Genomic DNA, 26992 nt, shown 5'->3' with positions numbered 1-26992 from the left:
ATACATTGGGTTTTGGCTCCATGAGGACAGTTTATCTAATTAGATAAATTAAAAGGGTTCTGTCCCATATTTGTTTAATGATGCCAGATGTCGTTGTCATCTGGTATAAGACTATTTCCAGACGAGTTTGGTTAAGTGGTGAATTTAAGCTGCTGAGGATGCAGAAAGAACATTAATCACTCAACAGAGGGCTGCCCTGTCAATTAATTTGTTGACCTTTAGAGACCAGGCTTTGTACCTAGGGAGCAAGGCCTATACAGACTCAGTAGCACATTGTACACCTTTACAGAAAAATGTGAGAATTCATATCCAATGTAGATTATAAATACATGGAATAAAGTTGAATATGGGCATACTGTGCTGTACTAGTTAACTGCTCTCAGATTTTTCTATTCAGGTAAAAGGTGGTGCATGTGCAATACCCCAGTATATAATTGATTTGTCTAAATTTTAATGAAGGCTTGGGGTGGCCCCATCCCCAATAAATTTCCTACAACAAACAGGATAGAGGTATAACACATGGAATTGGCAATTTATTCATCCTGTCTTATCTTCTTTATTGGCATTATACATAGAGCTGGTACTGTATATATTGTGCAAAGTATGCTTTAAAGGCATTATACATAGAGCCAGTACTGTATTTATCCTGCTGTGGGCCCTGTAAAGGCATTATACATAGAGCCAGTACTGTATTTATCCTGCCGTGGGTCCTGTAAAGGCATTATACATGGAGCCAGTACTGTATTTATCCTGCCGTGGGTCCTGTAAAGGCATTATACATAGAGCCAGTACTGTAGTTATCCTACCGTGGGCCCTGTAAAGGCATTATACATGGAGCCAGTACTGTATTTATCCTGCCGTGGGTCCTGTAAAGGCATTATACATAGAGCCAGTACTGTATTTATCCTGCCGTGGGTCCTGTAAAGGCATTATACATAGAGCCAGTACTGTATTTATCCTGCCGTGGGTCCTGTAAAGGCATTATACATAGAGCCAGTACTGTATTTATCCTGCCATGAGTCCTGTAAAGGCATTATACATGGAGATAGTCTGAATTTATCCTGCCATGGGTCCTGTAAAGGCATTATACATAGAGCCAGTACTGTATTTATCCTGCCGTGAGTTTTGTAAAGGCATTATACATGGAGATAGTCTGAATTTATCCTGCCATGGGTCCTGTAAAGGCATTATACATGGAGATAGTCTGAATTTATTCTGCCATGGGTCCTGTAAAGGCATTATACATGGAGCCAGTAGTGTATTTATCCTGCCGTGGGTCCTGTAAAGGCATTATACATGGAGATAGTCTGAATTGATCCTACCATGGGTCCTGTAAAGGCATTATACATGGATCCAGTACTGTTTATCCTGCCATGGGTCCTGTAAAGGCATTATGCATGGAGATAGTCTAAATTTATCTTGCCATGGGTCCTGTAAAGGCATTATACTGTACATGGAGCCAGTACTGTATTTATCCTGCCGTGAGTTTTGTAAAGGCATTATACATAAAGATAGTCTGAATTTATCCTGCCATGGGTCCTGTAAAGGCATTATACATGGAGCCAGTACTGTATTTATCCTGCCGTGGGTCCTGTAAAGGCATTATACATGGAGATAGTCTGAATTGATCCTACCATGGGTTCTGTAAAGGCATTATACATGGATCCAGTACTGTTTATCCTGCCATGGGTCCTGTAAAGGCATTATACATGGAGATAGTCTAAATTTATCTTGCCATGGGTCCTGTAAAGGCATTATACATGGAGCCGGTACTGTATTTATCCTGCCGTGGGTCCTGTAAAGGCATTATACATGGCGCCAGTACTGTATTTATCCTGCCGTGGGTCCTGTAAAGGCATTATACATGGAGATAGTCTGAATTTATCCTGCCATGGGTCCTGTAAAGGCATTATTCATGGATCCAGTACTGTATTTATCCTGCCGTGGGTCCTGTAAAGACATTATACATGGAGATAGTCAGAATTTATCCTACCATGGGTCCTGTAAAGGCATTATACATGGATCCAGTACTGTTTATCCTGCAATGGGTCCTGTAAAGGCATTATACATGGAGATAGTCTAAATTTTTCCTGCCATGGGTCCTCTAAAGGCATTATACATGGAACCGGTACTGTATTTATCCTGCCGTGGGTCCTGTAAAGGTATTATACATGGAGCCAGTACTGTATTTATTCTGCCGTGGGTCCTGTAAAGGCATTATACATAGAGCCAGTACTGTATTTATCCTACCATGGGTCCTGTAAAGGCATTATACATGGAGCCGGTACTGTATTTATCCTGTGCTCGATTCATTAGACACAAGTTCACTGCAGTATTTGTGCATTATTTTAGCAATGAACAAATGGGTGCTCAGTGCTACTATGTGGGCATGAAAGGAGTGGCATTTTTTCATAATCACTGCTGTCAATAACCATGTGACCACAGCTGCACTAGTAGAGCTAGAAGTTTTGGGCCCCTCAGGCCCCTTGAGCACCAGTGCTTGCCTATCTGAGCAGGGGTGTTCCTATCTGAGTAGGGGTGTTCCTATCTGAGCAGGGGTGTTCCTATCTGAGTAGGGGTGTTTCTATCTGAGCAGGGGTGTTCCTATCTGAGCAGGGGTGTTCCTATCTGAGTAGGGGTGTTCCTATCTGAGCAGGGGTGTTCCTATCTGAGTAGGGGTGTTCCTATCTTAGCAAGGGTGTTCCTATCTGAGCAGGGGTGTTCCTATCTGAGTAGGGGTGTTCCTATCTTAGCAAGGGTGTTCCTATCTGAGCAGGGGTGTTCCTATCTGAGTAGGGGTGTTCCTATCTGAGCAGGGGTGTTCCTATCTTAGCAGGGGTGTTCCTATCTGAGCAGGGGTGTGGGCAGGGATTTCCAGTCCATATAATGACATGCAGCGCAACACTATTCCTGTGTGATTGCTGGGTGTTATTGTACAGATAGTTCATAAGTGATGAGCGAATCTGGCCTGTTTCTCTTCACTGAAAAATCTGTGAAACTGCAAACAAATTTGCAAACGCAGAGAAATTTGCAGAACGTTGAAATCAGTGGGTGTTTTTTGTGGCTTTTTCTGCATAAAATACATTTAAATCAATTGCTGTGTTTACTCAATCCAAATGCATTAAAGTCAAAGGGCATTCTTTCTCATGCCAAATGCATTGAATTAAATGGGTGTTTTTCGCAGAGTTTTTCTCCCCATATTTGTGGCAAAGTCACTATAGGTCATTACTGCTTCAGGTAGGGCATGGGAGAGAGATTTTTCATTTACAGTTGTCGGTCATTATAGATACGTGCCCTGCCCATTGAATAGGAATATAGTTAATGCATTGCTCACAGTGATTGGTTAGAACAGTACCCAGAATCTTTGTGTTGCACACAGGCAGCGACTCACTAAGGATTGTGGGCTGGTGTGGGTGGAAGCACGTGTCGGAGGACATTGGTGTTAAATTACACCCACTCTTTTGTACACTGAGCTGGAGCTTGCAAAGTGTCCCAGAGAATCATAATAAAACTGCTGCAAAGTTATGTGTGTGTGACAGTCCCCCTTTAAAGTGAATAAAAACCGGAGAACCACAATATGACATTGTATTTCAAAATTTCCCCAAAATAAAACCACTCTCATTAAAGGTACTTGCATCAAAATGCGCTCTTTGCACTTCCATATAGTTGCGTTCAGTGATGCACAGTCCTTACCAGGGCCGGAACTAGGGGTAGGCAGAAGAGGCAGCTGCCTAGGGCGCAACGATTTAGGGGCGCCAGGCAGGAGCCTCTCCTGCCTACCCCTAGTGCTAATTTGTCATTGCCTCCGCCGCTTGTCATTAGCGGCGGAAGCAATGACCGACTAACCATGGAGTTGGCCGACCCGGTTGCCTAGGGCGCCCGGTCGGCTTGGCCCGCCCCTGGTCCTTACTGCATTCTCTATTGAATCAGGTGCTGCTGCACTTTTGCAGCTATGTGTGGGGTAATAATAAATGTCTAGGGTATCTGAGCTGTGTGTTGCCCACCATATAGTATACCATATACCCACCATATAATCTAGTTATTGGCACCAAAGCATGCTCACTTCCCGTACTTAATATAAGAAATTTGTATATAACTGCTTTATTATCTTAATGATGGGCAGAATTTTCCATGGAAAGGTGTTATAATAAGTGCATTTCTATCATCTCTATCATTTTGGAAATTCTCCACAGATGACCTTATACTTTCAAAGTACATCGCCTGGCAAATAATATGTGACTTATAAAGCATTACAATAATAATCAAATTGAGAGAAATTATGTACAACAGGAATCTGTGCCTTGCTTTCTCTCGTGAAATTCTCAAAAACAAGAGAAGCTGAAATATGCAATTAATTTGTGGTCACTAGAGGGCAATGTTGCTCCAAATATGCAACATCAACCAATTAGTATTACTTCTCTCAAGATACCATGGTATCAATCTGAGGATATTAGTGTAGCTTTATTAACATTGTTTTCATCCTGCCTTTCTTATACAACTATAAGATCGTTATAATTTCTCCATCACTTTCTAAGGGGACACAGGCAGTATGGGGTTTATTCCCTCACCACAGGAGGCAGGGCACTAAACCACAATTCATCGGGCTGGGTGTCCTGCCTCTCTCAGGTTTAAGTGACCTAAGAAAGCACAGGGCTTGTGTTTTCATTTCACTTTATCTGATTTGTTTTCCTTGGTTTGTTATGCCTTACCCCCCCCCCCCCCATATTTTGCACAATTTCCAGGACTGGCTCTGGGCAGGGGGTTCAGCCAGTCCACCCAATACAGTACTGTATGGGCCAGTGGAAGACTCAGTACCACCACAGGTATCTGAGCGACCTTCCCCTTCAGTATAGTTGGTCAGATGGGTCCACCCAGAGGGGTGAATCTGATATAATTATCAGAAAGGTCTACTTGGTAGGTCTGAGGAGAACAGAACTGGAACTTCCACAATGAAGGGGCAGACTAATTTTTTTAGAAGGGGAGAAAGCCTTTTATATTTGCAGTTCTACAGACTCTAAACCTAGAGGGTGTAGAACCCTACCTAGTGTAAACATAATTGGAAGATCCAACATAACATAATTTATTTATTCAGGGAGGGCATGGACATGAAGAAGTGGTCATCTTTGCCTATGGTGGATCTTCCAGACTCTAGGCTGTCAAAACAGGCAGGTTAGGGTCAGGCTTAGGTCTAAAATTTGTTGACCTGCACCTGCACCAGGACCCAGGCACCCTGTCAAGGCAAGGGCATATCGCCTAGTTGTATCCAAGCTCCTTCATGCATAGGTAAATTCCAAAGATTTCTATTCAAACCTGGCAATAGTTCCAAGCAGAACAGGTCTGACAAGTTCTTTGTGAATAAGACCAGATTCAAAATGAATACTCTCAAATCAATAATACAAGCTTTGGAAGCAAAAATCTCGGAGCCAGTGAATAGATTTTTTGGGCATTGTCCTAGAACCCCAGAAATGTGTTTTTACTAGAAAAGAAGGTTCTGGGTATGTAATCCACTGACAGGAGATTATTGGGCAGCAGTTCTATGCAAATTGACTGGCAATGAAAATGTTGGGTCTTGTGGTGTCTCATGTGCCTTATGTGCACTTCCATCTTTGACAGCTGCAGTGGGATATCCTGAACAGAAAAAACAAAAAAGTTGGACTCCCGTTATCTCTTGTGTGTTCATGCCCCTCTAATCCCCATATGTTTTTGTGTTTTCCCACAAGTACTCTCAATTTTAATCAGCTATCCACCCTTTTTTCCCTGGTGGTCTCCCATGGTGGTTACGACTCTGTGGACACCATTGCTGCAGGGAAAAGTTGTGAGGATTCAGTTGCCACATATAAGCTGGGAAGGAAAAACTAACAGCTCAGAGGCTATGGGAAAAGTATCTGATGACTTGGAATGGGTAGAAAAATCCGTTTCTGGCAACTTGGTAGTATATGTGCCAGCAGTTAACAGCTCTTTCTTGTGCCACCTTCAACTGGACCCAGGGGAATATAATCCAGTGGTGTATATGATGCCAACCAAGTAAAAAGTGAACATCTTTGTTGGTGGCTCCATAGCCATGGGCTTTCTACCACTAGCGTTTATCTCTCACGTAACAAGATTTGCAGGGAGATGGCCACCATCATTATTTTTTAGCTGTGATTTTCCTTAATACAGCTCCAGCCACATCACCTGGACCCCTTATATTTGTCTATTGGTTTCTTTTATATGTGCGAAGCAATGCGTTACAACAACATCATCCTCATCAAATGGCTTCATGGCTTTCATGGTGTTTTTGTAGCTTGGAGCTCTTGGAAATTTATTTTAGCAAGAAAATAGGTTTTGGTGACTAAATAAAGAAAATTCTGAATGTCGAGCTAAATACTTGCATACAACATACAAAAATTGGTGATTGCCATTAAAACTGAGGAATCATTAAGGTTTGGACCTGAGATAGTAGCAGAGTAATAAGGGTAAGAAACACATAAATACAAATATCAAATTCAGCTGTTACTGGTATTGTGCTAACAGCCCTTTTCCTAGAAAATGCTCACGGGTTGCTTGAGAGCTCAGTCAGTTGATTACTGTGGGTCACTATGAGTCAGTACTTTCAGCATGTGCTACCCAGGCACCATATGGTGAGGGAATGTGTAGGTGCATAAAATCTCACTGATTCAGGTTCTGCTTGATCAAAAGACCCCAAAATGCCCTTGCATGAAACTTTATAAAATGCTGCAGATTCATATTAGTGTTTTCTCAGATATTATTTCTGTTTATGTTTTCTGTCCTTTGTGATATTGTATTAAGAAAGCACCATGCAATATTGAATAAGGATGAGAGATTAGAGCTTCAGACAGTGAACAGCAAAGAAGCAAAAACCACAGCAGGAGGATAATTATAGAATCCATAAACTACTTGGTATGTCACTAGAGATTCCCAACACTTACCCCCATATGAAATAAAAGGCACTAAGTTTGCCCAGGAGCAATCCATAAGATGTGTGCTTTAAACAGGTGACCAGTAAATGGTACCTGTTTATTGGTCGCTATGGGCAACCATAGTGCCTTATTATTTGACCCCATAATATGTACTATGCATTGTAGAATCATAGAACATATTAATTATACATCGGTGGAATCAGTAGAAGGCTAAGCAAGCCTAGATCTAAGTGTGAGATATGTTAATGTGGCTGTTTTGATAAATAAAAGACTGATTCAAGGTTAAAACACAGGCAGGGAAGGTGAAGAGCAGCCTACAGTGCCATTGGCCTGGGCCTTGGCTTCTCTCCACCTCTCCTGTGCAATCCCCTCCACTGCTCTCTGTGCTGCCAATCAGGGTGGTGCAGGCACATAGGCATATTTATTATAGTGTGTACACCGGTGATGTTGCCTATAGCAAACAATCAGATCTTTGCTTTTGTTTTCTAACTTATAGGTAACTGTTCAATTCTAATTGCTGATTGGTTGCTATGGGTAATATCACTGGTGATGTTTGCTTAAACACTGTAGTAGATATGCCCCCTAGAGCAGATATTGGATTGAAACTATGCATATACATTCTGTGTGACTGCATGGGCAGCAGAAGAGAAGTTGAAATGCAGGCGAAGAGAAGCTGAGACGCAGCTCAGTGTCAGACAGGGTGTTTTGTTGCCCACACAATATCACCTCCCACATAGGGAAAGAAAATGCCAGAAAATCTTTTGTCCAAAAAGCCTTGCAATTGTGTGTCCTGAAAAAGCTGAATCACTTAGGGCCAGATTTATCAAAGTGTGAAATAAGAGCTCACTATAGAAAAACTCATGCACCATCTCCACCATCTAGCGCAGTGATCCCCAACCAGTGGTTCGTGAGCAACATGTTGCTCTCCAACCCCTTGGATGCTGCTCCCAGGGGCCTCAAAGTAGGTGCCCATTTTTGAATTTCTGGCTTGGAGGCAAGTTTTGGTTGCATAAAACCCAGTGTAAAGCCAAACAGAGCCTTCTATAGGCTACCAGTCCACATAGGGGCTACCAAATGGCCAATTATAGCTCTTATTTGCACCCCCAAGAACTTTTTTCATGCTTTTGTTGCTCCCCAACACTTTTTCAATTTGAAGTGGCTCACGGGTATAAAAGGTTGGGGATCCCTGATCTAGCGTGTATATATAAAATGGTGAACTCAAGCTTTTACCCACTGATAAATATGCTTCTAAAAATACCATAGGGATGAAAAGAAAGTGGGCGAGTTTTTCCGCAGTTAAAAATCTGACACTTAATTGTATGAAAATGTTTCAACTAATTTGGTTGGTAAAAAGGTGTTTGGAATGTCTATTACAGAAGGCACAATCTAATATTATCAACTGCCCTTCTCTCACTCTCTCATTGGGTTGTTCTAAGAAGTGGAGTCAAGAACATTGCCATGGTTGTTTGATTTTGAGGTGGCTTTGCCCTTTATTGCGCTGTTATACTTTGTTCCGGCACGGAGATCCAGTAGATAGGGACCAAAGGTGGAGTATAAAATGGGACCAATAAATAAAGTGTTGACTAAGGGGGTGGGGGGCAATGTGCACAGGTGGGGTATGGAGTTTGAACAGTTTATGACTCAGCCACCAGTGCTGTGAATTCTGAGGAGACAAAAAAAGAAAACAGAGATCAGATTAATACTTTAAACACACAGGTTAATCAATGAAACAGTTAGGAACTCTATTTACTGTACCCATTAATATGCCTCAAGCTCAAAATCTAAGGCATACTTAAATATATGGCAATTTGCTACTATAGGCTGGAAGAATTTCTAGTTGTTTACAAGCACTGAAAGCCTTCTAAAAACAGAAGGTATTCATGTAAAACACCTGACTTTCTTTGAAATCCTAGCTGAATATTTCTGCTTTTTCATGGTATTACCATTAGAGGCGGGGGATAAATCATGTCTTGCCATATTCAAGCATTAACATTTGGCCTAGAATATATCTAGTATAACTAAATGTAGAGCAACTGGACTTGTTGAGTAATCATTGAAGACAATTCACTACTCATCCAAACAGCTTCTTCAGTTCAACTTGAAGTTGTTCAGCATACTACTTCTTGGGAGTTTACTATACTGTGCATTAGCCCAGTACTCATAATACTAACTTTGTTTATGGGCCTGATCAAAAAGTTCTTCCATCCTCTGACCCAATCGCAGCACTGTGGTGTGCAGATGGCAGCAGGCAAGGGGAGGAAGAAGGAGGAACAATAGGCAAAAAAACACAGATTGACGCAGAGCAAGTAATATACGGTGGCCAATCAGTGTATTTCTTCCTTCTTTAGTCACGCATCACCATAGTAACGGTGTTACTCGGTTGCTATTGGAGGCATTCTTTGATCATTGCTTTTGACCCTACTGCATGGGGACAGACAGTTTGCTCAGAGAGGGGATAGTAAAGAATAACCTGATTATTTCAGAAACAGTACAGAATTTTATTGGTTCTACATCTTTAGAAGTTTCTTATTTTTATGAGGTAAAGCTCATAGAAACTTACTAGTGCATACCAAATAATATGGGGGTGGGGGTTATAAATGAAAAAAAATGACTATTTGATCAATAGCATAGTTTTCATTCTTGTTAAAACATTTTCTGGAATATTTATATATGTCAGCAGTTTCCAAGACACATATTTGTTGGAAATTCATTTTCCTAATCCCTTCTCCAAAGTATAAGGACTAGATGAGATTTCCAGCTTTAAACTCAATCAAAAACCAGGCTCATCCCACTGTCATGATTTAATAGTGCTCGTAAACATTCTTACTATACAGTCCAGCGCTGCTTTTTATTCATAGGAGATCAAAAGTAATGACATTTTGTGATCGGGGGGAGAGATGAAAGGATTTATTTCACAACAGACTTATCCAAGGTAATGGAAGCATTCTGCATTGTACGTTATATTGGGGGGAAATGGAATGCCATCAAATAGAAGATAAGGTATGCGTCAGTACCAATTAGAGTTATTTTTAAAATGTCTCAAGGTTTTATAAATGGTCTTTTGCTGTTGAGAAGATCATTGAATCACTGAGATAGTTAGCTGAAACCCTTCATAAGGCTCAGGCACGCAAGACGTGTGCTTATAGCAAAGAACCATTGATTCCTTTGGTTAAATTGGTATTTCTAATCAGAAACTTGGGAGAAATATCAGCACTCACGTTTAATCTAATCTCTAGTCTTTAATTAATACAAACAAGCTTTCACGCAGAGTAATACTGGTGAGAATTACTAACACATCTGAATCACAAAGACAGATCAACGCAGACAAGCATCACATACATATGTTGATGTTCTTATACACAGGTATTAAACCCTTTTCTGGAAACCTATTATATATTATTACATAATGCTCAGAATTATGTGAAGGTGATCTCCTATAGAGTCCAATTTGTACAAATAATTCTCATTTGTAAAAATGATTTTCTTTTTCTTTGTACTCAAGGGTATCTGAGCTACATGACTCCATATGGGTGGCAAAACAATCCTATTGGGTTTATTTCATGTTTGTCTGTCTTTTAGAAGGCTTAAGGTATGATGATCCAAATTATGGAAAACCCATTTTTCCAGAAAACTCCAGGTCCCAAGCATTCTGGACATTAGATCTAATAGGATCTTGAGTAGGATTTTTCACCGCTATTTTTTCTTTTTGCATTTTAATTGTATTTAGTAAATAATGATTTATATAAGAGATACATGGATGTGGTTTGCTTGGCTTTGTAAAGAAATAGATTTTAATCTGTATCTGTCAGGCTTGAGAGTTTTTCTATATAACAGTACCCTGTATTTTCAAATAAAACCAGAACTGGCCAGTACAATGTCTCTTTAATAATGGCATTTCTACCTCATGACACAAAGCCAGTCAGTGGAGCCTCTTCTCAGTGCTGCCATTGCAAGAAGTTATTCCTAATGAACTGATAATTGTCTGAATGCTTTTGACTTTTTTGAGCATCAGGATCAGGGAGCACTATTACCCACCTGAATCAGTAATCCCAGATGTAAACTGAACAATTATTTTCCACACTGGCACCAATTAAATTGTGGTATCTAAAACACTCATAAAAAATAACAATAACTAATAAATATGAAATTGATATTTTTGTAACCACATTGTTGTTTCAGTAAGAACTGTGAGATAAAAGAATCAAGATGTTTCCAGTAAAAAAGATAAATGTCTCAACTATTGTGCTGCACTCTTGTCACTTTAATCACCTCCTGCACTCACTGGAAAATTGATGAACAAACCCCAAGGCAATTTATTAGGACTTTATTAATCCAGGCATCAAAAATTTTCTAATTTAATAGCCAAAATGCTGATATTTTAACAAGATGAGGAGGGGTCATTTATTGAGAAATGCAAGCAGCTATGATTTTTGCATAAAGCACCATGCCTAGGAGTCAGCACCAGGTCTGTATTCTTTTATTTATACATTATTCTATATTCATAAGGTGCGGGTGATGGGAGGCATGTCCCTTACCCATCCCTTACCTATCCCTTAACTTGCATATTATTCAGAGGTATGATTTAGAACTCTAGCACTCATTCTAAATGGCTCCTAGGATGTCTTTCTTAAAGCTAACGTTACTTCCTTATGCTTCCTTAAAGGAGACATATCCTATAAAAATTATGAATGTACCAATTAATTATTCTCCTCTAGATATAGAAGGATTGTGCTTAAAAAGTTGTGTTTCAGACTGATTTATTGAGAAATTCCACCAAAACCTCACTAGTCCCGCCCACCCGTTCTACTTCCTGCTGGCTGAATTCTCTGGATGAGCTGGGGGGCCGGCGGCCCTCCGTACCCTGCACTGTAGGATAGGAACCAATCAGCAGCTAGGCTGACCTGATAAGGAACTGAAGCCTGTCTTTGCTTGTGTGAGTGCAGGGCTGTGATTGGCTCTCCCCCTCCTACTGTGCTTTTGGAAGGGACCGTTACGACACGCCCACTCTTCATTTCAAACATGGTCAGAGAAGAGAGAGGATCTATAGGGAGCTCCAATAAAGGAGCCATTTTTACAGATTGGATTAATTTTAAGCACAACGGGAAACCAGCATATTATTCATAATTGTCTACAATATTAGGGTTTTTCCCTTTTTTCCAATATGTCTCCTTTAAAAGGGTGCAAATGTTGTGCCTGTTGATGCTATTCATTAACGGTACCTGCATCGTAACACTCTTCTTTCTCTTCCATATAGCTATCGCCAATGCGGCCTCCCAGTCTGCCATGAGAAATCATGTGCAAGTGCACTTACTGACACTGAGAAAGCCTGGAGATACTGGCACTCTAAAAGTGTTGGTAATTCCAGGTTTGCCACAGCGTGATGCATCAATAGCTGCAACAGACTTGCAGCAAAAGAATCACACACAAATACCACATGGCAACTCGCAACACTGCATTGCGGGGAATACTGTGATGCATGCACAAATGAGGCTTATGGTTGTTTTGTGGTATATTAATTGCTGAACAGAGTTCACAATCATTTTCTGTTCAAAGAGAAAACAAAAGCCAGTCCAGAAAGGAATCGATAATTGGAAGCAGTACAGATGCTCTATACTATAATAGGTTCAAAAGAGATCTCTGCATGCTGTACTATGCTTTGTTACAATTGATTCTTTACATATAATTAAGTGTATAGTTTACTAACCTTGTAGGGGTATGGGAGCAAACTACATGCTACATACCACTGGGGCCTCACAAGATTGGCTTAACTGCCAGGAGTAATCACCATACCTGTCAACTCCCCCAGATCCCCTGGGAGCCACCCAGTTTTGTCCCCCCGTCGCTCTAGTATTTCCCCAATTTTATAACTTTCCACGTTTTTAAGTTGACGTAAAAATCCAGCAAAGCATTTGATTTTTACAGCCCCTTCCACATACACATTGTCCACATTTTCACACATTGAACAATTTGAATCTCAATAGATATGTATTGTAATATATAATATTATTATATCAACAGTACATTACAATATATTGTTACAAAGGAACACATGGGGGGAATATTTATGAACACAAGTAGGGTTGCCACCCAGCTGGTATTTTACTGGCTTAGCCAGCAAGTCGCCAGCTAGGGCCAGTGCCAGTATTACAAATTTACTAGCACTATATCTGCCAGCAAATTTGCAAGGGTGGCAACCCTACTTGTAATACCCTTCCTTTCCTGACTCTTTCCGTGGCATATCATCCCCTTTTATATAGAGGCCAACCTCTGCCCATTATCCTCACCCACCTGCCAATTTCCCTGCCACATCCACCCATTCCCCTGCCTAGCCTGCCCTTTTTCCCATCCCCCAGTAACATTACTGCCTGCCCCCAAAATAAAGGCCGGTATTAATACCAAAAAAAAGTTGGCAACCCTAAACACAAGTGCTATGTGCAAAGTGCAGTTTTGGTCACAAATTGGCATGTTTAACCCATAAGGCAGCATAATGCAAGACACAATTGTGCTTGCAGTTTCATGTAAATCGGGGTGCAAGTTGCATCTAGAATTTTATTTAGAGTGGGGATTGTGCAGCTGTTGATGCAACTTGCTTTGGGGACTCTGGAGCTGCCAGGCCCAGGATGGTAGTAGGTCCAGAGTTCCCCAGCATCAATAGGTGCAGTTGTGCTCTATTTAAGATGCATGTTGGATACATTGGCAACAATGTGGAAGTGCAGAAGCATGTTTGGGCTCAAGCTCTCTATTGTGCCCTAAATGACTCCTGTTGTTTCCTACAATATAAGTAGATAGCACTTGGGGACCCCGTAGCAGGTCAGGGTTGCAGTGGTATTTTAAATCATTTTAACATAGCGTCAATATGTACTATGATTTTAGTTGAGGCTCCATGTTTTTGGGATTCAACACCATGAGGACATTTTACAAAAGTGTTCCTGTCAAATTCAGTATATTGTATGGTGCGATGCTTTCCTTAAACCTGAACACATAATTGCATACAGTGCAATCTGTCACTGGTGACAGGCAATGGTCTTATTGCCAGTGGGAGTTTGCACTCATTAGGGCCTAAGAAGAGCTACTCAGATTTATGAAAGCACGGCCTGAGGAATATGAGGCTTTAGTAACATTAAAGGGAAACTATAATCCCGAATATTGCTGGTCTCTGCAAGAATATACAAATAAACATTCCATATGTGTTCTATAGAAATGGCTCATGAAACACTAACTAAGAGCACACATACAAGCGGGGTTCTGTCAGCCCAAAAATAGACTGAGCTATACCTTATTCCCACACTTCTCTCACACAAGTCATAAAATGGTGGCTCAAGGTAAAAGATGGGAAAGGACATTATTTACTGATTTGTATATGCAATATGGTAAGATCACTTTAATTATATAAATTAGCTGTTGGTTAAGTATTTGGTTTGGACATATTGTTTTCCTTTGACAACAGAACTAAAATTTAAAAGCAGATAAAGTTCCTTTGTATTATGATAACTCCATTTCATGGCCCTGTCTGATATTTCACTGACTAATAAAGTAAGTATGTGTGAAACACGTGTATGTTTACCAGTTTTTTTTTTTAACTGCCCCCTTTTGTTTTTATTTTTCTCCTAATCCTCTACTGAAAGAAAAAGTTCTGAAGTCCAAACTTGATTTAATACCCCAGTTATATTCTAATACACGTACCATCTACTCCGATTTTGCCATCTCCATCTTTGTCACCTGCGGCAAGGAGCGCCTTGGTTTCCTTATCAGAGAGAGCACGGCCATCTGTGGCAAATCCTTGTAATAAGAGCCTGCAGACAGAAACAGTCATTCTCTTTATATAAACGCAATGGAGGATCCAACAGCTGCTGTATTTTGAATAAAACTAGATTCTGCCAGGCAAAAATAAATTTAGTGCTCCCACCATGCAAAATAATTGGCTTTTATACTTATTATTATTAACATTTATTTATATTGCTGCGCTGTACAATAAGTGGGTTTTATACATTGGACATACAGAGTAACATATAAAGCAATCAATAACTGATACAGGAGGTGAAGAGGGCCCTGCCCAAAAGAGCTTACAATCTACAAATAATTAGAATTATAATAATTAGAAAATAAATAAAGAGAGCCCTGCCCTGTCTTTTCCTCATAATATTATTTCAGGGCTTTTTTGTAACTTAATTGGCTTTTTTGTCCTTTTCCTTCATGTCACAGAATATTATATTTATTTTTCTTTTAATTCATTTATAATATTGTTTTTCAGAAGTAACAAATATTTTTTCAAATCCCCTCCAGTTTGGTAGATACAGTTAAAAGTTTTATGTTTTATATAATTCTTGGCTTCATTTCCATCTAATTTCCAACTCTTTGCCTCTATTTACTACAGACATGTAGTAAATAAAACCCATTAACCAGAAAGTTCTGAGTTTTATATAATTTTTGGCTTCATTTCCATCTAATTTTCAACTCTTTGCCTCTATTTACTACAGACATGTAGTAAATAAAACCAATTAACCAGAAAGTTCTGAATTACGGAAATGCCATCTGCCATAGACTCCCATTATAAGCAAATAATTAAATTTTTTAAAAATGATTTCCCTTTTCTCTGTAATAATAAAACAGAACCTTGTACAGGTATGGGATCCCTTATCCGGAAATCCAATATCCAGAAAGCTCCAAATTACGGAAAGCCTGTCTCCCATAGATCCCATTTTAATCAAATAATTCAGATTTTTAAAATTGATTTTTTTTTCTCTGTGAAAATAAAACAGGGCTTTGTATTTGATCCCAATTAAGATATAACTAATCCTTACTAGATGTAAAATAATCCTATTGGGTTTAATTAATGTTTTATTGATTTCTTAGTAGACTTAAGGTATGAAGATGCAAATGACGGAAATACCCCTTATCCGGAATACCATTGGTCCCAAGCATTCTCGATAACAGGTCCTATACCTGTACTTGATCCCAACTAAGATATACTTAATCCTTATTGGGGGCAGAACAATCCTATTGGGTTTATTTAATATTTAATATTTCAGCAGACTTAAGTTAAGGAGATCCAAATTACGGACTGATCCCTTATCCGGAAAACCCCAGGTCCCGAGCATTCTGGATAACAGGTCCCATACCTGTATATATAGAATATAAACTGTGCAATTCAAGGCTAATTTCACATTACTTTTTATGCTCAGAAACCAGTGTATACTAAATGTAACAGCCCTGTAGCACCATCTTCAATGACAAGTTAATTAAATTTTCTAGTTGATGATTTCCAACAACCACTAAGCTTAGCTGTGCAGTGTTACTGTCAGGAAAAAGATGGGCTAACAAGGTCCAAGATGTTGAGCTCCTATGAACTCTGAAGGCCTGGATCATTACTGTTATAGGGCTGGTGAACCGCTCAGCTAGTACAATAAGTTTAGTACATAAAATACGGTATTGCTAGCTATAATCATTTTTAGGCTTCAGTTATCCCTTAATAAATCTCATACATATACCCGCTTAGTCATATTTGCAATGATTTTGTTTTGTTTGTTTAATTTGTGACGTATTTGTTAATATAATTTTGGGAAAATTGAGCAAAAATTAAGTATAAACCCACTTGAGTTCATCCTCTTCTATGAATCCACTTCGATCCTTGTCGAGAATGTGGAAGACTTTCTTGACGTCGTCAGGGCTCTTTTTCTTCAGGCCACACAACTCAAAGAATTTCTTGTGGTTAAATGAGTCAGGGGCTGAAGAGATTGAGAATACATAGATCTTAATGGTGAAGAGGATCGATCAGGAAGAATTAAAAATAGAACTGAGTGCAAAGAAAGGCTGGGCAGGCACCATAATGTAGCCTTGCAAGTTGATAGAATGACCACAAAGACCAGTGGCCAGCAAAACCGAAATTGAGAGTACCCTTGTAAGTAAATAATTGATAAGTTATATAGATATATATATATATATATAGATAAGTAATATAGATGTTAATACCAGGTTAATGATACAGGTTGCAATCCTACCTACAGTGGGAGGAATGATCTAATAACAAATACCAACCAGTTGCTGGTAAGGTGTTCAGAAACAAAATTGATTGCTATGGGTTACTAGACTTGGGTCATGTAAACTCTATGCATAGTCTGTCACCCTATCATTTGTTTGTATGCTTAACATGCTTTGTTTTATGATACATATTTAAAGACCGGTAATGCCATTAAATGAAAAGGGTTTATTTTATTTTATTTTTTTTCTATTTTTTTACAATTTAAAAGGGATACTGTCATAATTTTTTTATATACTTTTCATTTCTAAATTACGCTGTTTACATAGCAAATAATTCACTCTACCATTTAAAATTTTATTCTTGAACCAACAAATGTATATTTTTAGCTGTAATATTGGTGTGTAGGCGCCATCTCCATGCATTGTGCCTGAGTCTGAGCTTTCAGAAGGAGCCAGCGCTACACATTAGAGCTGCTTTCGGGTAACCTTTTGTTTCTCCTACTCCCATGTAACTGAAGGAGTCCCATGTTGGACTTGGATTTCTTACTATTGAGTGCTATTCTGATATCTACTGGGAGCTGCTGTCTTGCTCCCTTCCCATTGTTCTATTGATCGGCTGCTGGGAGGGGGGGCGGGGGATATCACTCCAACTTGCAGCACAGCAGTAAAGTGTGACTGAATTTTATCAGAGTACAAGTCACATGGCTGTGGCACCCTGGAAAATTAAGAATATCGCTACCTCATGTGAAATTTCAAAATTAAATATAAAAAAACCTGTTTGTGTTTTATGAAAAAAGAAGCTCTATTAACGGATGTGTTTTGAGAAAAACTTGCTTTTCCATGACAGTATTTCTTTAACTGAGCCATTTAGTCCAATTTCAACTTGAATAGCTTGCCCCATGGCTACAAAGCATTTTTTTTAACCTACAAACAGTAGTAGTTCTTCTTAGGAAAACACGTTTTAAAATTATACCTATATGCATACAACCCTCTTTCTATTTTTGGTTGTTACCGGTCCTTTAATACACAATATGGTCTCCAGAACTTTGGACAGCAGCCGTTCTTTGTAAGATCCGATTCTGTAATCATCTTCAAGTATGAACCACAGTACATAATAATACTGGAATAATAATACAGATAAACAATATTTACACAGAAATTTTATATTATGTGTATTCTATGTGGCTACTGCCTTTGTTATTTTAGCAGATTTCTGGGGAAATTGGTGGCTTTGTGGGGTGGACAGACAATGAAAAATGTAATGGAAGAAAGTATAGCTATTGCATATGGAGGAGAATGTGTAGCATAAAAAAGGGAGAGCTTAATGAAAATGAAGATTATAAATTATAATGATAGGGGAGAGGGGAGAAGGGATGCCGTGTAAAGCACAAACGTACAAACAAGGTTGAGTAGTAGAATTAGATTATATATGGATATATCTGCAAACTCCAAGTAGCTTCAGGTTCTTCTTTTTGCATTTCCTTGTCTTTTGTAAAAATACAAGCACTGTATTCTTATTCCTTTGAAGAATACAAGAACCACACTGCTATTCTATTGGAGAATGCAAAAACTGCATTCATTTTCTTTTGGAGAATACAAGAATTGCATTTCTATTCTTCTGGAGAATACAAAAACTGCATTCCTATTCATTTATAGAATACAAGCACTGCATGTTAAGCTTATTTGGGGAATTAGTAACTACAGTTCATGTTCTTTTGGATAATACAATAACTTCAGTTCATGTGTTTTTTGTAGTCCAACAGCATTAAAAAAAAAAACCTTGAGTACCCCCCTAGAGATTATGCCAAATCAGCTAGAGAAACTGGTAAGTAAAGTTGAGCCATTTAACAGTAAGTCTATACTTTTATAGGTATATATTATCAGAATAATTTGTATTTCTGCTTCACCTCTTGCATTCAGACAAGCACACCTTTCTTACCTCCAAAGGCCCCCAAAGCATTTTTGATGTCAGCAGCAGCGAGAACATCAGTCATAGACATTGCGGCTCTGGATCTGCAGAAGAAGGAGACAGACTGAGTTGCAGAGTAGGTTCTGCTGGACTCATCACTTCTTGGGGCAGTCGACTTGACTGCGGCTGCTTGCATACACGCAACATCCCGTGATAAAGTGTGAGGGAGGGGGTGGCCGGCTCAGGATGCATCCACTGGCTGGATGCCATGGGGCACTATGCCAGTCATCTGAGCATGCACCAGTTTTACCTCATCAACTGTCTGTAGTGCAGTATGAACTAGGCCAGTGATTTGTAGGAAAAAGCAGCAGAAACACTATAGGCTGTATTAACGCATTCGTTGCTGCAGCGGTTATTGTGAGAATTATGCTAATGTTCTACAGTTTCATTGAATTCTTTTGTTCTTGTTTTCCCACGGAGAGCCATTATTGATTGAATTTTCCCTGTGTTTGATTTGCATCTTTTATTTTCCATCAGTTTATTCCTTGTCCTGCATAAATATTCCACTTTAGTTACACTGCAGCACTCAAAACTCAAGTCTAGGATCAATGTCAGCCTTATTTAATTCTCATACAGCATTTAACTCTTGCAGAGCCATGGCAAATCACATTGCCTGGGAGAACACAGAAACTGCTTCAAATTTCAAAGAACTAGACAGCACCCTTATGTCTCACTAATGTCAAATATATGTTTCATTTACATAAAAAGGTAAAATGTTTTAATATATGAAATTCTTGTACTGTAGACATACTGTGGTCTGAGGGGATGGGTAACTTTCATCTGAAAATGTAATTTTTCATGGCAAAAAAAGGACGTTAAGAGTTTGCCCACAATTGTCTAGAAACAATATAGGAATCCATTTTAGCCAAGAATGGAGCTTGACTTATCTTTTATTGAACCCCAACAACTATGCTGCAACCCCCTTTGATTTTCTACAACCAGTGACATTACACTATGCCCATGGACAGATTTTAATGAAGGCGTGGGGAGGTTAAACCTTCCCAGACCAACAGCAATGAATTTGCCTACAACAAAGGATGAATTGAGGTGTTATACATTAAGTCGGCTCTGCTTTTATGCTATCAGGCTTTGTGGGGACAGTTAATATGTAATTGACACTGTGTGTATCCTGTCATGTTCTGGGATGTATATAATTGGCACTGTATTTATCTTGTGATGTGTTTTGGGGTATTATGTAATTAAATGTATTAAATCTGAACTAAATTTACCTTCCCCTGTGCTCTGGGGTATTTTACATGAAACTGGCCCTGGGATAGTATGAAGGAATCTGTAGATAAAGTCCCCAAATACAAACATCACCCTATGTCTATGACATTCCTCTTGGTCCACTAAGCCACACCTCTTGCTATTATTTTATTACTATTAACATTTATTTATAAAGCGCCAACATATTCCACAGTGCTGTACAATAAATGGGTTTCATACATTGGACATACAGAGTAACATATAAAGCAACCAATAACCGATACAAGAGGTGAAGAGGGCCCTGCCCTAAAGAGCTTGCAATCTAGCCTCTTGACTGGGGTTTATGACACAATAGAAAGGTGAAAGTAAGTGATATAAAATTTGCAACAATGCAGAGAGGTGAAGTTTAGGGAAGACTTAGGGCAATGGCACATGGGTGATTTTGTCAGCCTTATGTTTAGTAACATATATGAGGGGGGCTAATACGCTTTCCCTCTGCAAGTCAGCTCATGATTCAGTTCAAACACTTCAGGGGATTTTGGTCTATAAAACATTTTTTAAGTGATTCACAGAGGGCAAAAAAGGGTGATTTTGACCCTACAGATTTGGGATACTAAAAAAAGAACGATCATTTTACACTTGCTAAAATTACTTTAATGCAGATCCCTCCATTTTTGTATTATTTTTTATTTTCCTCATGCAAATTATACAGCTTTACATTGTTTTATTGCTTTTTTATTTTATATCCGGAGAGTACTTTTGAAAGAGAACTAAAATGAAATCTAATTAGGCATAATCTTAGAGAAGAAATTCTGGCTAATGCGGCTATTTCCCACATGGAAAGCTGACAGCAAAGAATGTAATATATGGACTAGCCATGATGTATTAAGAGAAAAACCATAAACCAAATAGCATATGCAGTGGTCTTCTGCTGGATAAGCAGAGAGATGACAGACAGTGACTCAGAGCTATGAGAAATGCCAAAGGTCTTTCTGTACTGCAGGTCTCTGCCAACTGGAGAGTTCTTCTCCAACAAATTGCTGACTGTGCAGAACACTGGGTATTCTGCATACACCCGCCCCTCCAGTGTTGCTGGTAACTGTAAGCTTTCCCCTTCTCTTTATGGAGTTGGCACAGATCCCTCATGCACTGTTCCCTGGCAGAAGCATCTGGATGTGAGCAGTAGATATACGGGGAACTAGCAGAATCTCAGCAAGTTTTCTCCACTTCTAGTGCTTTTTTTTCACTCGCTGATAATGAAATCTACACAGTGAAACTCCACAAGCCTGTCTGCATTAACTAGGGCCTTTTCACGTCTGCTTCTGAAGAGATAATTGCCAAGTATTTCAGCTTTAAAGTTTATTGTAAAAATGAATCTGGGGAAAATAGATAGACTGCGCAAAATAAGAAATGTTTTCAGTATAGTTAATCAGCCAAAAATGTAATCTATAAAGGCTGGAGTGAGCAAATGTCTAACATAATAGCCAGAACTCTGCTTCCTCCTTTACAGCCCTCTAAGCTGTTAGCAGTCAGTAGTCAATCAGTGACTTTAGGTGGGGCCATACTGTATGTGACATAACTGTTCAGTTAGTTTGTGAACATGCAGGTCAGGTTCAAAAGCAAACTAAATGAACAACTGTGTCCCATGCGTCCCCCCTCAAGTCGCAGACTAACTAAGAGGTTAGAGAGCTGAAAGCAGGAAGTAGTGTTCTGACATCTGCTTACTCCAGTCTTTATAGATTACAGTTTTGCCTAACTAACTATATTAGAAATATTTTTATTTTGCGCAGTCTGTTTTACCCAGCTTCATTTTTACACTGAACTGTTCCTTTGAGATTAGGGCACCTCTTTTAAAGGTTAGTGGCTTATTCAAGTTTCCACATATGTTTGTTCTATTTGCATCTATGGATTGTAATTAAACTTTTTATCATAGTGACACAAAAAGTGCTGTTGATAAGCAAAACCAAAGTGATACAACCATAGCTTTGGTTATAATCAGCAGGTTTCTTGGTTGGTTATATTTGGTTTTAACAGTGTTAACATATTTCAGGTATTGGTCATCTTGCTCTTGCTGGATACACCCATGCCAACATCTCCTCACCCATTGCAGATGGAAAATATTGCTCTGCTGAATATGATACTGAGGGGTTAAAGATACTAAATTATTCCAAGATCTTAACTGTTTCCTGTCAATGTGATTTATGTACGGGCTAATAGAATAGTCTATTATTTTAAGTAGAAAATGGATTAGGAGAGCTTTAGGGTCCTTAATATTCATAGCGTAAATGAAAAGATCAGAGAGAGGAGATATGACTTAAAGTGTCAGGTACACTAATGGATTTAAAGTTCAGGGGGCATGTGCTATAGAGCAGAGAAGTAATAGAGTAAGAGGTCATGCTCTATAGCTAAACAATTACTAATTATCAGACTGCCAGTTAATAAAAAATGGCACTAGGGATGAAATAACAGCAAAACCAGTTGTTTAATAAAGACATATCTATACAGAAAATACCTGTGCAGAAATTATGGGCAAAGTAAGTACTAAGGGAATGAAATTGTGACGATGCCTGTCTAATCAAAGGGCCAAATTCATTATGGGGGTAATATACAAGTAGGGTGCAGATGCAGAAACTGTTGTAGCAGTTGACACACAAGAGAGTGCATAGCATTCTATAATTAATATGTGTGGAAATCATCTGGTATGTGTAAAGTAGCAGGGATTTCATTGCACGGTTTCAGTGCAGTCACCTAGTTTATATCTTTGCCTGGACAAAGCATTCACATGGGCACACAGCCTCTATAGGAGCACCTTTTCCCCAGTGTGAAATTGGAATTGAGTAAGCAACCAGATCCTGGTTCAGACTGATTCAAACATACTAACACCCAGACAAACCAAACTAAAACTGCCCAATTTAACCCAATTTACAGGTGTCCTATGATCCCCATAACACAGATCACATAAATGCTGCTAAACAAATTATTTTATTAGATTGAAAACTTCTGCATCTACATTTAGGCAATAGCATTAGCCACCAACAATCTGCTGCCATATGGTTTAATCAGTGAATTTAGTATATCCTTTTCTTTCATTACATCTAATCTGAATTAATTTAAATCAGATCAAAGGCTTTAATAGACTTTGTATGCCCTGCTGCACGTGTGGCCTTTTATTAAGCAAATAATATGATACATAACATCATGATGGGAAGATCGTAAATATCATTGACTTTTAGATGTATCTCACAGTAAAAGCACTTAAGCATCTGCCTTTCTTTCCACTCATATTCCCCAGGGCCCTTTCTATTATATGTGTGTTTTTATATCTTGTATTACTTTACTGTGCTTGCACTTAGAGCCGCCACTGGGTAGAGTTGAAGACTACACTATTTTAGGCACCTGCTTTATCTCTTTATCAGAACCAATCCATCAGTAGACATGAAGTTTTTAAGGAGCCAGAACAACCTTGCAAGTGACTGGTCAAACACAGGGACTAAGTGGGAACATGGTGCAAAGCAATGTTGTCAGTTACCCGTATGCATATTAAGGTATGAACTGCTTCTCTGAATACATAAACAAATCGCAGAATTGGTAGTTTTATTTATCAAGTGATTACATCAGGCACTGTTCTCCCTCCAGACATCTGCAATGGGGAAAAGCCTCGTAAATCAATCCAAATCACGACATTGCCCTTTTGCCACCCTGACAATCTCTCACATATACTGCCAACTCCTCCTTTGCTATGCTATGGCTTTCACTACAAACTGCATTCTCTTCAGATCTTTCACAGAGTGCCAGCTGACAATGTTTAATGGGAATTTAATCTATACCCGCCTTTTATTCACACCCAGTCAATTGCTATGCCCCCCTTTAGATTTTGGCTGCCCCAAAACTTCTAGGATTTCAGAATCTAAAGTAAAGTCAGTTGTGCTTGGTTTTTCTCCATATTTAGTTTAGTCATTCTGCTCTGTTCCATTCTTAGTCCAGAACTATTTGTGTTTTGTTCTACGATCCTTAGCTCATCCATCTATCAACATGTCTAACACCGATCGATCTGTCATCTTTACTTGCTTTCTGGAGTCACCATTGCTCGCTCATTCATTTGCCATTATTTAAAGCAAACTATATATAAAGACATATATTTTGCTTTCTAATTACATTAGCTGAATATCCATATTCCTGGCCCACAAGAAACCATTAAATTATCAGTATATGTCAGCATTTTAAATTAGAGCAACTTGTCAAAGCCAACAATTTTTTTCTAACGGCAAAGTGCTCTTCCCTTGTTTCCAGCTACACACAAATATCAATATAAATATAGCTGTGCCTGGTTTATTTTTGCAATACATTTGTAGAATTTAGAAAAAAAGTACCTACCTAGAAAGATTGTATAACACTTATACTTATATAACACTGATATATCTACTGTCAGGATAATAAACCAGTCATGAGTTTGTGCTGCTCCACTTCGCCAAATACTTTTCTGACTTTGGTATCACAGTCATGTACAAAACCGTATGACAATACTGACAACACTACTTCTCTGCACATTCCCGAATATATTCCCGGCTTGCACCTTGTTCTGTGGCAAGATTCACTACCCTATTCCTCCCCAATGTCAGTTGTCCTCTTCTTCAGTTTTGTCAGACTTGTACTTAACTTTGAACCCTTTGTCAAACGACACAGAAGTCTCCCATTAACTTCTATGTTCAGTCTGCTTTTTATTCCCCCCTTGTACCTTACTATTCCAGCTGCAGTCTCTAACATTGCTTGTGCTCCAGCTGCCTGTACATATTATGTGTTTATAAGGAGAACTATAAACACATTTTCATCGCATATCATTTCATATCATCACATATCTTTTATTTACTGTCCTCATTAAAGCCCTACCATTGAATATACAGGTGCAAGTTGTAGGTTCTAACTAGTACATCATGCATTCTTGAAACATCATGGTTGCCAATGAGGCCATTTTCAAAACATGCAGCAAAACAGAAATGCTTAAAGGAACCATTGTAACTTATTTTTTCCAGACTTAATTGGATTAGTTAGGGGCATACAGGTATGGACATTGTTATCCAGAATTATGGAGACCTGGGTTTTTGCAGACAAAAGATATTTTCATATTTTGGAGCACCATTAATTAAGGCTACAAAAAACTTAAATGTAAAACCCCAACAGGACAGGATCACCTTGAATTTATGCATTCATAGCCATCATCAAGTACAAGGTACTGTCTTATTATTACAGAAATGTAAATCAGTAAAAAAAGGAATTGTGTACTTAAATAGGACTCCATGGAATCTAAAGCTTTCTGGATGTTATGATTCTAGATAACAGATCCCATACTTGTCCTTTCTCTTAAATAATAAAGGCAACATGCATTCAAATAACACTGACTTCAAATTTAAACAGCCAATTATACAATGAAGTGAAACAATGTACAAAGTATGTCTGTCTAGCATATTAACATAATATATTTCTTAACATGAACTGTTCAATTTAATATATCAATGTTTTCGTCCTACAGTTATGTAGGGAACTATTGACATGTGACCCTTGCTTATTTCCACTTAAACCAATGTACTTAAAGAAACAGTAACACCAAAAAATGAAAGTGTATAAAAGTAACTAAAATATAATGTGCTGCTGCCCTGCACTGGTAAAAGTTGTGTGTTTACTTCAGAAAGTCTACTATAATTTATATAAATAAGCTGCTGTGTAGCCATGGGGGCAGCCATTCAAAGGAGAAAAGGCACAGGCACATAGCAGATAACAGATAAAACACTATTGTATTCTACAGAACTTATCTGTTATCTGCTATGTAACCTGTGCCTTTTCTCCTTTTTTCCAGCTTGAATGGCTGCCCCCGTGGCTACACAGCAGCTTATTATATAAATTATAGTAGTGTTACTGTAGCAAACATACCAGTTTTACCAGTGCAGGGCAACAGTGCATTATATTTTTATTACTTTAAAGCTCTTTTATTTTTTGGTGTTACTGTTCCTTTAAAGCGATGTATTCTAAATAGATTAATGTATTCCAAATAGCTCAAAAAGAGCTTGAATAGCATCCCCTTTTGCTACATACTATAAAACTATATTAAAGCTTCTAAAGTAGTGATAACAAAACATTACATTTAAATTCATACAAACCCCTTTCTTTTTTGGTACTTCTGGCCCCTTAAGCCTTTGGCAGCTATGTCACAAACAGAGATGCCAATGTGCTATATAATAGTGGTGTTTAATGTGTATCTTTTTAGCACTGGGACATGACAGAATGTTCTATCTTCTACCCATTGCAGCTGCAGAAAGAGATCTACCATCTTTGTGCCAGATCTAAACACAATCCTCTTGATAGCAATCATTTGTCCTATTAGTCCTATTAATTCCCAACATTTACTATTCCATTTTTTTGCACTTTCTCAAAGCTTTATTTCTCTCCTTGGTTCATTTTCAAGCACACCATTTCACAAGAAAAACATCACCATTAAGATCTATTCTTGCTAGTAAGCATGGAGGCGCCATTATTATCACTGGTGCTATAATGATCACATCATCTACCAAATAATACCTAGTACCTGTTACCCATTTTTGTCTTGGGTAATTCTGGTATCTCTTTTTCCTTTTCCACTTTAGCCTGAGATTTTCATCTGTCAATATTCAGCCTTAGACAAAATCATTGAATGTGTCAATTCCTACATCTACCTTATACCCTATGCCCCTTCGCTGGTACTCACTAAGGGATGGATCAGGATCCGTGGGAAGGGCTGACGGGAGACTGTCAAAAGCCAACGATGAGATGCTCCAGAGGAGGAATTCCCTCTTAAATACTTTATCTATCTGTTCTATTTTGGGAAGGTTCATCCCCTCAACCTTCTCATCCTGGTCCCTTGGTGTCAGATACCCTGAGACAGCAGGAA

At 38.8% G+C, this 26992-nt stretch overlaps 1 protein-coding gene across 1 annotated transcript; it reads right to left on the bottom strand.

Annotated features, from left to right (window-relative positions):
- Nucleotides 1-8381: 8381 nt before the first annotated feature.
- pvalb (parvalbumin) lies at nt 8382-26892 on the bottom strand. Its single transcript, XM_002934220.5, has 5 exons — nt 26810-26892; nt 18838-18911; nt 16513-16645; nt 14604-14713; nt 8382-8583 (listed from the first exon to the last, which is right to left on the bottom strand). The coding sequence occupies exons 2-5, from the start codon at nt 18896-18898 to the stop codon at nt 8555-8557; spliced, it is 333 nt and encodes a 110-aa protein (XP_002934266.1). The 5' UTR covers nt 18899-18911; nt 26810-26892; the 3' UTR covers nt 8382-8554.
- Between the last annotated feature and the right edge of the window lie 100 nt (nt 26893-26992).

The sequence above is a fragment of the Xenopus tropicalis genome, chromosome 4 (genome assembly GCF_000004195.4).
Source record: "Xenopus tropicalis strain Nigerian chromosome 4, UCB_Xtro_10.0, whole genome shotgun sequence".
Lineage (NCBI taxonomy): Eukaryota > Metazoa > Chordata > Amphibia > Anura > Pipidae > Xenopus > Xenopus tropicalis.
The sequence above is the reverse complement of the archived record's forward strand: the minus strand, read 5'-3'. Positions and strand labels throughout refer to the sequence as shown.

Coding starts and splice junctions, on each gene's coding strand:
- pvalb (XM_002934220.5), bottom strand. CDS start 18,898: ATGTCTATGACTGATGTTCTCGCTGCTGCTGACATCAAAAATGCTTTG. Junction 14,714..16,512: donor ATAGAAGAGGATGAACTCAA/GTGGGTTTATAC, acceptor TTCTGTCTGCAG/GCTCTTATTACAAGGATTTG. Junction 8,584..14,603: donor TGGCAAAATCGGAGTAGATG/GTACGTGTATTA, acceptor TTGTCTCCTCAG/AATTCACAGCACTGGTGGCT.